The 14,456-nt window shown below is 35.6% G+C and overlaps 1 protein-coding gene across 1 annotated transcript in view; it reads right to left on the bottom strand.

Annotated features, from left to right (window-relative positions):
- TMEM26 (transmembrane protein 26) overlaps positions 1-14,456 on the bottom strand; it is a 44,924-nt gene that overhangs the window by 17,438 nt on the left and 13,030 nt on the right. Inside the window, exons 2-4 of the mRNA XM_045783522.2 lie at positions 10,701-10,779; positions 4,161-4,274; positions 2,258-2,478 (exon numbers count right to left, since the gene is read on the bottom strand). Of these exons, the coding sequence (XP_045639478.1) occupies positions 2,258-2,478; positions 4,161-4,274; positions 10,701-10,779 (414 nt within the window). The remainder of the gene's footprint in view (positions 1-2,257; positions 2,479-4,160; positions 4,275-10,700; positions 10,780-14,456) is intronic.

Below are 14,456 nucleotides of genomic sequence, written 5' to 3'. Positions count from 1 at the left end.
GGATTTGAGGTATTTAGCAAGGATGCAGGAAAGAGAGGTAGACATCATTGCAGTGTACGCATTATTCAAGGATTTCTCCTAAGTCTGTCAGCTCAAATTATGGGATAAAATAAAATAGAAAATAAAATGTTATAAAAATAGGTAATGCTAAGTGGGTTATAATCAAATAACCTCCTTTGCTATTACAAGTGAACATCTTTTATGAGAACATTAAATTTATTTTTCATGATTGTCTTTTTTTATTCCAAAGGGGAAAGCTTTGCCTCAGTGTGAGTTTAAGTCTCTCCTTTGAAGAGACAGACATTTGCAGTGTCAATTCTTACAGTATAGATGAGACCAGTGACAAAATTATGAGTCAGGAGGTGGGTTTTAAAAGGGAGAAAAAAATTCTAGGTTCTCTCTGGGCCTTGACTTTGGAGTCTGAATAGTGATGGAGACATGCGGGAGTGGAGACTACACATTGACACGATGCAATTATATTAAAAATAAAATGACTTCAGTCTGAGACCATGAAGCCTGAAAAGAAATTTTAAAACAAGAACCATGGCATACTGTATCTGATCCCTTTTAAGGATGTAATACAAGTTTAAAATTAAAAAAAAAAAAGATTTTTGAAACATCTGATTGATTTGTAGGTGACAGAAGAAATTGCTGAATTGAAATCACCTGGGTTGGGAGAGGACGGTGTGTCCAGAATTTCTCTCACCACTTCCCATTTGCTCCCCAGTCTCCACCCAGCACATTGCCTGGTGCATACCAGATAATCAATCTACAGTTGATGAATGAACGAGTACCTCATGATTTTCAAAGATTTTTTTTTCTGGGAAATTACGATTTTAATGATTAGCATATTGAATATTTAACATCTATTGGCAAACACTAATCTATAAAATGCACCTTAGTGTCATTTGTGGATAGACCTAATAAACAGACCATTTAAGTAGCCGGGTTTGGCATTTCTCACATTTTTATTACCAGCCCCACAAAACATATCTCTCATGAATACTCCATTTCCTACCCTATATCCCTCCTGTCTCCCTAGATATTAGCATGTATGTGTTTATTTCTATATAGATATAGCTAGTCGTATTTATATTTTTATGTCCCTGTCACTGTGCCTGTAGTTATTTATTGTTTTTCTGTGCTTGGTTATGATTTCTTCATGTTTTTCATGTAACCCCATTGTATTACAAATGTTTTAAAGTATTTGAGAATTTGTTATACAACGTATAGCACTGACCAAATATAAGATATTAAAGTTACAAAATTAACATCGATATTTTGAGGATAATGGATCAACTTACTGGATTCTTTTTAAAAGTCTATGTCTACTTAATAAAGTATAAGAAAAATTAGTATAAATGAAGCAGGAAATGATCATGTAAAGGTAACCTCTGGTTACAGATGTACTTTGTGCTATAATTGGGATATTAAGTTTACTCAGTAAGTTAGTGTACTTTGCTCAGCTTTATGTTTCGTTATTTGAGAAACACAGCATAAAGTAAACTGTAGCATTAAAAGCCAGCTTCATTGCAATTTATTTTTATAGCATAGTGCAAAACAACCCAAGCTGAAAGTACATTCAGGCACTGAGACTTAAATCCCTAAAGGTAAGAAAGTGGTTCCATAAACAGATGTGATCATGGATTCTGAGTTTATTTGCTTGTGGCAAAAATAAAAGTACCAACTCAATAAGTTTTAATTTATAGGCATCTACACCAGAAGGCCTTTAGGCACTTTGAACAAAACTGACTAAAAATAAAATTTAGTAAAATAAACCTAATCTGCCCCATTCTCCATTCACACCAGGGAATATAAATTCCCAGCTAGGTAGAGGAGAGATTTCTCTGTATCTTTTCTAGGTGCTTTCCTGGAATTGTAGCTATGCTGTGCTCTAGAAGAGAATTTTGTGATTGGCTACATTCCAGGACACTTGAGAACATGAGAGGAGCTGTGGTCATTCCACCCCCTGAAGGTTTTCTAACAACCATGGCCCCACCTAACCCATGGTCACGCAGAAGTGTAGAGCTTTTCTGTTCTCACCCAAAGGCAATATTATTTGCCCTTTCTCTTTAGCAGGAAGCTCAGATATATATACATATAAACTGGGCTGGTGCTTAGTATGTATCTGAACACTAGGAAATTCTATGATTCTATCACTGGACATACAATAGACTGAAAATCCTTATTTGTGCATAATATAAATAATAGAACAAATAGACAAGTGTGGGGGGCCTGAACTTGTAGGCCTGCTTACCTGACATTTTGTTCTTCCAGGGTCTCACTTGTGAATTCCAGTATGTCAGCAGCTGTCCCCACAAACATAAGAAGAAGTTGAGAGAGTTGGTCCCGAGTGATCCCTCCTCCAATGGGTAGAAGCCATCTTCCAATTATGAGCATTAACAAGAATGTCTGATGGAGTCCCAAAGTCCAGACTTTCTCACATACTGTAGATAAGTTATTTACAAAAACTCTGGCCTATGTAACAAAAATGTCATACAGAGAGAAGTTTGTGAGCTACCACCTTGGAGAGATACGCCTTCTTCACGGCTTTCAATCAAAGGTTAGCTTTTGTGGAAGATCATTTTCAGAAAATGATTCTTCACTTACTAAAGAAAATAAAACGCCTTTCAACTGGACACCCTGGGGGAAAAAAAAGCTAACGTGGTCCTTAAAAAGGGGCAGCCTTATACCAAGAAGTAATTTAAACCTCACACTTGCTAGTAGGATTGTAGCATTTGATATTTAAAGGACCAATTTGATGATGTTTTAAAGATCACTTCTCATTTTACTCTCTTCTGTAACAAAGTATTACACACAGCAAAACTTTTTAAATACCATATTAAAATCACAAAAAAATATCCTGTATTTTTCTTGAAGGGATTTCAAGTCTGAATTTATTAATCCGTGAATATTTTAACATAGTACAAATCTCTTGTTTTTTATTGCTTTAAAACACTACTACAGCAAATGAGAAAATGTATAATAATGTTTATTCATTACCTAAATGCTAAAGAAAGAGAATAACTATAGTTATTATTTTTATTCTGAATATTTAACATACTATTGAAAAATCCATAAACTAGCAACCAAATTTTATTCTGTCCTTAATCTTGAACTCAGAGAAAAATTTACACCCCTTTCATGTATTCTGAATGATATCTCTTGCCCATTTAACTTCTCAATGAGTTTTAAAATATATTATGGGCCCTTAGAGGCTATAATCTTTTAAAGACTACAGGAGTGTAGTTCTCCAGTGGCTTAGATAGTTGATTGCAACTGATTTATACAAGTAACTTAAGTACGTTTGTGCAAAATCTATTTACTCCTCTTGATTACTTACTGATGTCAAGTGCAGAGGTAGAGGGAGGATAAAAGACAAGGCAGGATGCTAACCTGACTGAAGCCGTGCATGAAGCTCAGCCATCTTTTATTTGCACGGTGTTCCATATTTTTTCTATGAGACTTCCCATACATCCTACTTGATTCTTACAGGAAGCGTATCAGCAAAGTGAATATTAATATTTTCAATTATCAGATGAAAAACTGAGATACAGAGTGATTAAGTGACTAGTTCAAAGTGATATCAGTCTGCTGTGATTGGAGCTTGAATTAGAATCCAAGACCAATTCAATTAAACCTCTTAGAATCAATAATCTGTTGAAAGTGTGGCTCATTGGTAGGGTCTGGGCCTTGAGTCTCTCCCATATACCATTTTATAATAGGCCATGGTTAGCTTGACAAATATCAGGCAAGTGAAGAACAAAGAAGTGATTCTATTTTGGCTGGAAATCTTCCGTATTTTATTAATATAAACACCTAAAAATATATAGGCCAGATCCCAGTCTTTTAAGTATATCATTCCTTCATAAATAATATGTATCTCGCTTGTGCATATACAATCTGACCTAAGTATTAAAGGTTACTTAATGCTGCAAGTTAAGTATATCTATTAATATACTTAAGATATATATGACCATTATGCATATTAAATGTGTTTAATATATAAAAATACAATTATTTTGCAAATTCCTGAGCAATTAAACAACTGGCAAGTCTCCTTAGGAAAGAATGAGCTGAAAGATGTAGAACATGCTATCCTCACCAAATGAAAAGGCGATTCGCTAGATCCTTTAAAATACAGTGGAAAAATCTCTCACCGTCTTAATGAGATCATCTGCTCCACTGGCTTGTTCACTTGATATCAGACTTTGATTGAAGTTTTCTTTGTTGCTGGTATTTTGTGACGTTCCTTCAGATTGGCTACTGCAATACTAAGAATTTTGTAAAAAAGCAGTATGTTAAAAACTCCACAATATGTAGAATTTAAAATGACTTCAGTTATCTAAGACATTATGAGTAGATATGTGGATTTACACAATATGCATAAATATTTCCAAAATTCATATTATAGTCTTAAAACAGAAAAGCACTTTTCAGTTAATATGAAAAGAAAGTCAACTATACATGTTTTATTTTCCCACAAGTCTATGAGGATATAGATGTTCCAAGTTCATTGTGCAGAGCTGTAGAATTGTTTAAGTTTTTATTTTAATTTCAGTGAGTACACATACAGTATTATATTAGTTTCAGGTTTCCAATATAGTGATTCAACAATTCCATACATCAGCTGGTGGTCATCGTAACAAGTCACTCCTTAATCCCCATCACCGATTTCCCCCACTCCCCCACCCACCTCTACTCTGGTGGCCATCAGTTTGTTCTCTGTAATTTGTTTCTTGGTTTCTCTCTCTTTTTTTCCCTTTGATCATTTGTTTTCTTTCTTAAATTCCGCGAGTGAAATCATGTGGTATTTCTTTGAATGACTTATTTCACTTAGCATTATACTCTCTAGCTCCATTCATGTCCTTGAAAATGACAAGACTTCATTCTTTTTATGGCTGAGTAATATTCCATTTTATATATATAAGGCACATCTTCTTTATCCATTCATCTATCTATGAACACTTGAGCTGCTTCCATATCTTGGCTATTGTAAATAATGCTGCTATAAACATAGGGGTGTATGTATCCCTTTGAATTAGTGTTTTTTTATTCTTTGGGTAAATACCCAGTAGTACAATTGCTGGATCATAAGGTAGTTACATTTTTAACTTTTTGAGGAACCTCCATACTGTTTTTTTACATTGGCTGTACCTGTTTGCATTCCCATCAACAGTGCACAGGGGTTCCTTTCTCTCCACATCCTCGCCAACACCTGTTTTCTTGTGTTGTTGATTTTAGCCATTCTGAGTGGTGTGAGGTAATATCTCATTGTAGTTTTGATTTGTATTTTCCTGATGGTGAGTGACAATGAGCATCTTTTCATGGATCTGTTGGCCATCTGTATGTCTTCTTTGGAGAAATGTCTCTTCACGTCTTCTGCCCATTTCTTTTTCCACATTCACATAATTTTTATTATAGTACATCATTACCGTACATATTTATATAGTACATCATTCTACTTTATTATTAGTTATTGTCAATCTCTTGCTGTGCCTAATTTATAAATTAAACTTTATCACATGTATAGACGTTGACTGGTACTATCCACATTTTTAGGCATCCACTGAGGGAACTTAGAACTTATCCCTCATGGATAAGAGGGGACTACTGTATTCCTTTTGCTGAGAATTAAGAAATATGGGTAAATCATTCACTTTCTTTATGCTATCCAATGTATTTTATTTATTTATTTATTTATTTATTTATTTATTTATTTATTTATTTATTTATTTATTTTAAATAGCACTTGTGAGCAGAGGGGTGGAGGGGCACAGGGAGAGGGAGGGAGAGAATTCTAAGCAGGCTCCAGCATGGAGCCTGACATGGGGCTTGATCTCAAGACCCTGAGATCATGACCTGAGCCAAAATCAAGAGTCGATCACTTAACCAACTGAGCCAACCAGGTACCCCAATTCAATGCATTTTAAAGCAGTTACTAAAATGTGCAGTCACTGAATTCCTCTTCACCTTCATATTTAGTACTTAATGACTGTATCTGGACCACACCCTGAGACTTTGCCTCCAATGACTGACCACAGACTACAATGAATAAGACATTTAGATCTGGTGTGAAAATACATGCCATTTAGGATTCCTTCTTAAAATGCTAATGAAATTTTCCTGTCATTTTTCTGCCCATTTTTTTAAATTGGAACATTTGTTTTTTAGGTATTGAATTTTCTAAGTTCTTTATATATTCTGGATACTAACCCTTTATCAGATATGTCATTTGCATGTATCTTCTCCCATTCCATAGATTGCCTTTTAGTTTGCTGATTGTTTCCTTCACTGTGCAGAGCTTTTTATTTTGGTGAAGTCCCAATAGTTTATTTTTGTTTCTGTTTCCCTTGCCTCAGGAGACATATCTAGAAAAAGTTACTATGGCTGATGTCAAAGAATTTAAGTGTCTGTGTTCTGTTGTAGGACTTAATGGTTTCAGGTCTCATATTTAGGTCTTTAATCCATTTCGAATTTGTTTTTGTGTATGATGTAAAAAAGTAGTCCAGTTTTCTTCTTCTGTAGGTTGCTGTCCAGTTTTCCCAGCACGTTTTGTTGAAGAGACTATTTTTTCCCATTGGATATTCTTTCTTGTTTTGTTGAAGATTAACTGATGATATAATTACGGGTTTATTTCTGGGTTTTCTATTCTGTTCTGTTCATAGATCTATTGATCTATGCATCCAGTTTTGTTTCAGTACCATACTGTTCTGATTACTACAGCTCTGTAATAACATGAAGTCTGGAATTGTAAAGCTTCCAGCTTTGCTTTGCTTTTTCAAGGTTACTTAGGTTGTTCAGAGTCTTTGGTTCCATGCAAACTTTAGGATTGTTTGTTCCGGTTCTGTGAGAAATGCTGTTGGTATTTGAGAGCTGTACAATTCAGGGAGTGACAGTTGGTATTCCTTTCTTGAACCCTGGACCAGTTGTAGAACAAATCAACAATGACAGCATTAAAACATGGATGATCCTGGTCAAAACATCCATTCTAAGTGTTTCTTTCTTGTCCAGAATGCTCTTTATCTAAAACGCCATTTGCTTAAGTAGGTAATCCAATTATCTTCAATCTTGCCTGTTAAGCACTGAAACAACCAAAAAAATTAACATGTTCTTCTATCAAAATATACATTTTAGTGTCAGTTTGGAGGTCAACTTAGGTTTATGGAAAATTTGACAAAGACCCAAACTAAATGTTTTTCCCTTTTTGTATGTAAATTTCTACAAGTGAACTGTGCATGATTTTTATCCAGATGCCAGGAATCCGAGGTAGAGAAAAAGTATACAAGAGAGGAAAAAAGTGGCACTTGAAAATGTAAGTGTAACTAATGATTATTTCACAAACGGTTTTAAAAAAAAAGTTGATTTTCTTTTTAAACATCTGCAGGGCTAACATACTTTTGAAACATACACATACACACACACACACCACTACCATCACCACCTCCACCACTGTGTATCCATGGCCGTGTATCTATGGTCACATATTTGGATTTAGAGAGAAACTATTTTTTAAAAATATGCTAACGCTGTAAGAAATGTACTTTTCTTAATTATTCTGGATGCTGCATCAATCATTCTATAAGCTACTTGAAAAAGTAAAAAGAAAGTCTGTCAAGAAGCTATTTTTTTTTTCTATTCTCCATCAAAACAACTAGTGTTATGGGTGAAATGACAAGAATACTTAGGAAAAATGGCCATGTACCATATCTCTAATAGCAAAAATCCAGCTGTTTGCACCCTTTTTTTTTTCTGTACAGCTAAGGCTCCAGGAAAAGATAATGAAGATAAAAAATTAAATCTTAGAACCAAGCAACAAATCCTCATTGCATCTTTGTGAGAATCAAATGGGCAAGAGGAAACAATTTTGACCACTTTATTCCATAGGCATGAAAGCAGACTATTTATTAAAAGTGGTAACCTTGATATTTTTTTTTACATCCTTAGCACTAAAAATCCATAGACATCCAATTATTTAAAAAAAAAAAAAAAAAGTCATCTGCCCTGCAGTGGCAAATAGCTTTGTGGTCCATATTATGATATTGCAACCTGAGTCCCATTCCATTCTTGTAATTCTACTTGTTACAAATTGATGAGATTTTCCTTTAAGTGGCAGCTGTGTTAGGACTGCAAAGAACAACTGGTTTGATTCCTACAACGTAACCTGACTTGTATTGTTTTTATGGTACTATTACTTCCATTTAGCATTGTATAGTGCGTTAATGTAGATGATCTGGGTACCAACAAGCCACTTTTTCATGGGCTGTGTCTTAAAAATTCTTACTAGCTTCAAGAATATTCCTTTGGGTCAAACCAGACCCTAACACCATCAAGACCAGAAAGTTTCCATTGTTTTAATCGTGCCACTTCATAAGTAGACCTAAGAGTTACGGTCATAACTGTTGTCATAATCATCTTGTTTCCAGTCATGTAGACCTAGCCAGATGCAGAAATGAAGGTACAGAACTGATCACCTAGGAGGAATGTCCTAATGAGATAGGTCAGGATGTTTTCCTAAGGCCAAGACATAGGTTAGAACATTTAGGACGTAGAATAAATGGAAAATGTGAAAGGAAATTAAATTACTATCCTGTCATGAAAAAAGATCAGATGATTTGGATGAGAACTCCTCTAAAACATAGAACACAAAACTGAGAAAGGGAGTGTGGTTTAACAGAGTAGGGTTTAAGACCTAGGTGTTAAGCCCCAGAACTGTTATTGATTAGCTGTGTGGCCTTGAGAAAATTACTTAGCCTTTCTGAGTCTCAGGGTCCTCTTCTTTAAAATAGAAATGTATAGACCATGCCTAACTTACGGAGTTGCTGAGTTCATAAAGGAGAAAATGTATTTGAAAATACTTTGAAAGAAAGAACTACATAAGGAAAAGTTGTTATTATCAAAACCAAATTTTTTTAAACGAATGGACTAAGAGAATTGCTGTACCTTCCTTTATTCTGCTATTTCTCATTTCTTTAAATGCAATTCCAAGACTGTTTTGTCTCCCTTTCTCTTACTTGTTTCTACTTCCATCTCTGCCCACCCTGCCAAATTCAATCTTTGGGCATTCATTTTAATTCTTAGTGTCAAAATGAGTCAAATCCATTACTACTAAAGGTCCAATTTCTTTTGTAGTATGAAAATTAGAGAGGTACTGCCTGGGGCTCAAAAATCTTTTTTTATTAAAAAGAGAGCTTTTGGTTGCATGCTATTTGTTGTAATGGGATTTGACCTGTATATCAATTAACTGTGCAACGCATTTATATTATAAAAGCATTTGGGGAAATGAATTGTTATTGTGGATGATAGTCATGTTATCGAATTGGATGCGAAGGAAAGAAATGATTCAAATCACCAGAGCTTATTTCCATACCCCTGAAAGTAGTAAGTAGTTAGGAAATTGAAACAGTCCCCTAACTCCTTATGGTACGATTTTTAAAAACCATGATAACTTGAACCAGCCAATCCAGTGTTACAAAAATATTTTGCTACAGTCATAGAGATAGCCTATGACTTTAATATTTTTTAAATAGGGGATTTAAAGCAGATAAACGTTTTCTTCATGCCTATTTTACTGGTATGCGCTTGTGGAATTACAAATAGTCCACAGGGCTAAATTCCCCTGTGTGTGCCTAAAATTTGGAGCAAGCATTTTCCAGATAAGGTTTGAATATCTGAAACATACATCAGAGGCTTAACTTTACTATAAAATGACCAACCACAGCAAAGAAATCTGTATAGGGGCAAATTCTTATCTTGACTAATGCACCATATCAGTACTATAATATTATATCATAACTACAGCTTATCTGTAACATAGTCCCGAAACCTGAGCCCAGAAGATGTGAGGTCCAGGCTGAAATCTGCTGGAGTCCGCCCTCTGCAGTGTTGTGCAGGGGCATTAATAGTAATAAATTGTGAATCCAGTCCCGATCCTGCTACCTAGGGTTGCCCATGTAAGAAGCAACTCACTTAAAAATTAGTAGCTCTTTCTCTCTCTATAGATTAGGGACTCTCATTGGAAGCCATTGTTTATTTTTTAAGTCAGTGTGGTCCTAATACATATAGCCCACCTTTCCCAATGGTGAGTCTCATACCGCTCTCCTTTACCCTTCGTGTCTGGCTCCAGAGTAGAATTCCTATTTCACTAAAACAGCTCATGGGACCCTCAAAACGGAATCTTTTGTACTCTGTAAGGCCTGAATTTTAAGACAGACTGTTTCAAATAGCCCCTCCAAGTTTGATTGCATTTACATAGCAGAGCCTAGACAATGGGGTTTCTTTCTAGTTTTTGCTACTTTTAAAAATGTCATTTTATAGGATGCTAGATTATTGAGCCCTGCCCATTCGTAGTACAATACAGAAACTCATTGAATCTGCAAAGTTTAAAACCAAATTTTTACACACAATCCTCCCCTACCCCATGTAAACTCTAGCACATTGGGGGCCGGGGGTGCTTAGGAACAAGATCTCTAACATAAGTTGTTAATTAATTATGTAATCTTAAATCTTAAACAAACGTAACATTTTTGTTGGTTTTGATAGATCATGAATTCACTTTCTTTTGCTAATGGCCTCTTACTTATTCAATTCTTGATAACTCCAGTTCCTTTGAGAAGTGCATTTCTGAAATAAATTGGGTTATAGTATAAAAGTAGTTTACTGATGAATATTCCACTTTCTGACTTTCCAAAGGGACATACCTGGGTCTCATCATGCATTTCAAGAAGCCATAATGATGGAACAATGCTAATCAGATATAAAAATATGGCTGGTGAAAACCTGTAAAAGAGAGGGAAAAATATCGCTCAGTTTTTATAGAAAAAAAATTTTTTAAAAAGAAAAACAAATACACATACCCCGATCACATCAAGTCAAACCTTTTTATCTCAAGTGTTTATTTCAATAGGGAAAAAAGTATTATGTGATTTCTGCCATATGGATTATAGAGAAACAAAGTAACTGCAAAAGGCACTAGCAGCTGTCATTCTCACTGAATTTCTAATCCAATTAATAGAAGTTAATTTTAATATGGTTTAATGGGACACTGCCAACTAGTTTCAGGCAAAAACTGGATATTTTGTGTTTATTATGTTTTACAACAAGCAAATACAGCAATAGTAAATCTTCTTGGATTTTTCAACATTGCAATTTCAGGAAGATTGGCTACATGGTTTAATATTAACCTAGAATTCTGAAAGCTCAAATAGTAACATCCTGCTAGAACACAAAAATCAGATGATAATGACCAGGAATGAGGAATATCAACTGACTGTGTGTATCTGCTAAACCTAGTAGAAATAAAAATGCAAACAAACAACAACAGATGTAGTGCTTGGTATTGTTTTAAAAGGCTATCTATATTCATTATTTTCTGGCTCAAAATTCAGAGGGCAGTCCGAAGAGTGGGCTTTTATAGTCAAACATATTTAGGTTCAAATACCAGTTTTGCCACTGACTCTGTCTGCTTCCTAGTCCACAAAATGGAGACAGTCACTGTATTAGTCAGCTTGGACTGCCATACCAACATACCACAGACTGGGTAGCTTAAACAATGGAAATTTATTTTCTCACCCTTCTGGAGGTTGGAAGTTTGGTGAGGTCTCCCTTCCTGGCTTATAGACAGCCACCTTTTTGCTGGGTCCTCACATGGCCTTTCCCCTGGGCGTGCACAGATCTCTGTCTCTCACTTCTCCTCTTAAAAGTCTACCAATCTTACTGGATTAAGATCCTACCCTTATGACCTCATTTACCCTTAATAACTTCTTAAAAGCTCTGTCTCAAAATAGAGTCACCCTAGGGGTTAGGGCTTCAACACACGAGTTTTTGGAAGACACAATTCAGGCCATACTGGTCACATTTATCTCACAGAGGTCTTTATTATACTTTCTGTAAAGCAGTGCCTGGCAGAGGTGGGCATTCCATAATAGATAACCACCATTAGTATTTTTATAGGACATTATACAATGAAAATATGCCCTTAGAAATTTGAAATAAGATAAAAATAATATACTTTCCAAATTTATTTCTTAAGATCACACTTCATTTTAGATTGGACTGTTGCTTTATAGGCCATCTCAAAGAAAAAATTGTAAGTTAATATAATTTTATTAAACTACTTTTAGTATATGCATGTGATGGTTTAAATTGACCTGAAAAATAGAAATGTTAATTGCTCAACAAATAGAATTATTTGAGTGAAATGGTATTAAAACCATATTATATAATCCAGGAGAGAAAAGTGAGCAAACTTAAATGGAAGAGAACATCTAGAATGGACTTTTTCAAGGCTGTTAACCCTTTCACTAATATTGCCTTTCAACTTCTGGAAAGAAGGAAGAAAGGACAAAAGAAAGTGAGAGTTTTTTAAAAAAAATCAATATTTAATATAGACACTCCTCCAGCTTTGATTTCCTGCAAAGAACTAATTTTGAAAGAAAAGTTATGGGTCATGATATTATTGAAATCTGACTCAGAAGATGGCTGGGAGACAGAGAGATAGCAAAAGCCCCCATGTTGAACATACTCTTAAAAAGAAAAGGGAAAATTAATTCCTTGACCTTACATATCAAGGGAAACACCAGGAGAGAGCATTTCCTTTGTGAGATTGAGAAAGGAAATGAATTCCAGTTGCAAGGACATTTGGAATATGTAAATGTTTGTTCGGGTACCTCAAATGTTGACTGGATTGGAATTTTCTCAAGTTTCTCGGAAGTAAGTTTGGGATCGACTCCCCTAAAAATACCATTACAATAATATCTAGGGAAAGCATGGACTGAATATATAATAACTCTTGAAAGAGGTTGAACATGAAACAAACAACAACCCTTAATATCTTCTACGCATAAGACTTATTTCTATAATTGGAAAAGAAAATACTATCCTATTTCAAGGTATTTCCTCTACTTAGGAATCTGGTTATGTCAAAAAAAAAAAAAAAAACCTTAAAAACAAAAACAACAAACTTCAAGATCCAAGATTTTCTATGTTACCTGCTACAGAACATCTAAATTCCGTAATCTGACATTCAAAGCCTCCATATTCTAGTCTTTCCACTTCCCGTTTCTCTTCCTGCACCACATCCTCAAAACAAAACAAAATGTTTTCTACAAAGTTCCCCTCACTTCAATCTGTCCTCATAGTCTTTTTTGACATAAGTGAGAAGAGGGTAGAAAGAAGCAATCACACTGAAAGCTCAGGAATTTATCATATTCAACTCAGTCCATAGCCTTTCTCCCCATATGTCCCACCCTCTTAACCCTACACCAGAGAGGATTTGCTGGAATTTCAGGAGGCTTCCAGGTAGAGTTACTGGTGAAATGGAGAGCACGCCAAAGTGATCGATAGCAGATCACCATCAGGAACTTCCTCCTCTCCTTCCTGTCTCTCTAACTCCCCTGTAGCCGGCCATGGTAGTTGTACAGCTGAAATTAAAACAACAAACCTTACGAAGAAAATAGAAGTCTCTCTTATCTAGGGAAGTATTAAAACGTGTCTAAATATATTCTACTTTGGATATGAGGAATACATTTCAGCCACGTATCACATATGTTTTGTTTGACCGTTAGTCCCTCTTAAGAACAAAGTGCTCCCTGCTCCGTCAGCTTGATTAATCTGAGAAGAGAGGTTCTGAAATGACTTTAGAGGAAATGTCCCTCCAAATTATGACTGCCTGCTTTGGAATGCTCTCCTCTTGCCTCTCTACCCATCAACATCCTATCTGTATTTCAGAGGCATAGCAGGAATTAATCTTAGCTTGTATTTCTCTTGAGACCCAACACATTCTCCACTATTTCATGGTTATGTGTATATAAGCCTTAGCTTTCCTAATACAGGGTCCTTGAAGGCAGATTCTGTCTTATGTATATTTATATCCCTTCCCTCTTTCTTCTCATTCATCTTTTCCTCTTCTCAGTGATATCAGGTGTCTTACTAAGTCTTTAATAAATGCTTATTAAGACAATGCTGAAATGCTTGAGTGCCTGAATTTATGAATAAAGTGGAGGGAATGGAGGGTACTGGCATCTACAAGGACTTTTTTTATTCCCATTTCAGGAGATCCAGTAGCAAGTACGCTCCTGGACTTGTGGCCTGTGAGGAATTACTACACAAACCTAAGAGACCCAGATTTGAATCATCTGTTCCAAGGTACATCTTCCAAGGTAGTGGAAATTTGCTACCTTCCCTGTGACTCCATGTCCTCGTCTATAAAATGGAGATGAAGTATCCAGCTCATTGGATGGTTGCGAGGATGAGAGGAGACAGTGCGTGTCATGGGCCTGATAGTGCATGGCCCAACACACGTGCGCCGCTGCCTTGCCGAGCCTCAGCTCTGCACGTAAACTCACAGCTACATGTTCGGTACCTACACTCAAGGAGGACCCAGAGGATCCCAGGTTAGGCTGTTTCTTCAAATAACTCACAATCAATCCTATTTTCAAACTATAATTCCCCAAACT

This window comes from Ursus americanus, chromosome 6 (assembly GCF_024610735.1).
Source record: "Ursus americanus isolate L20-20 chromosome 6, mUrsAme1.1.p, whole genome shotgun sequence".
NCBI lineage: Eukaryota > Metazoa > Chordata > Mammalia > Carnivora > Ursidae > Ursus > Ursus americanus.
This window is presented reverse-complemented; position numbering and strand designations above follow the sequence as displayed.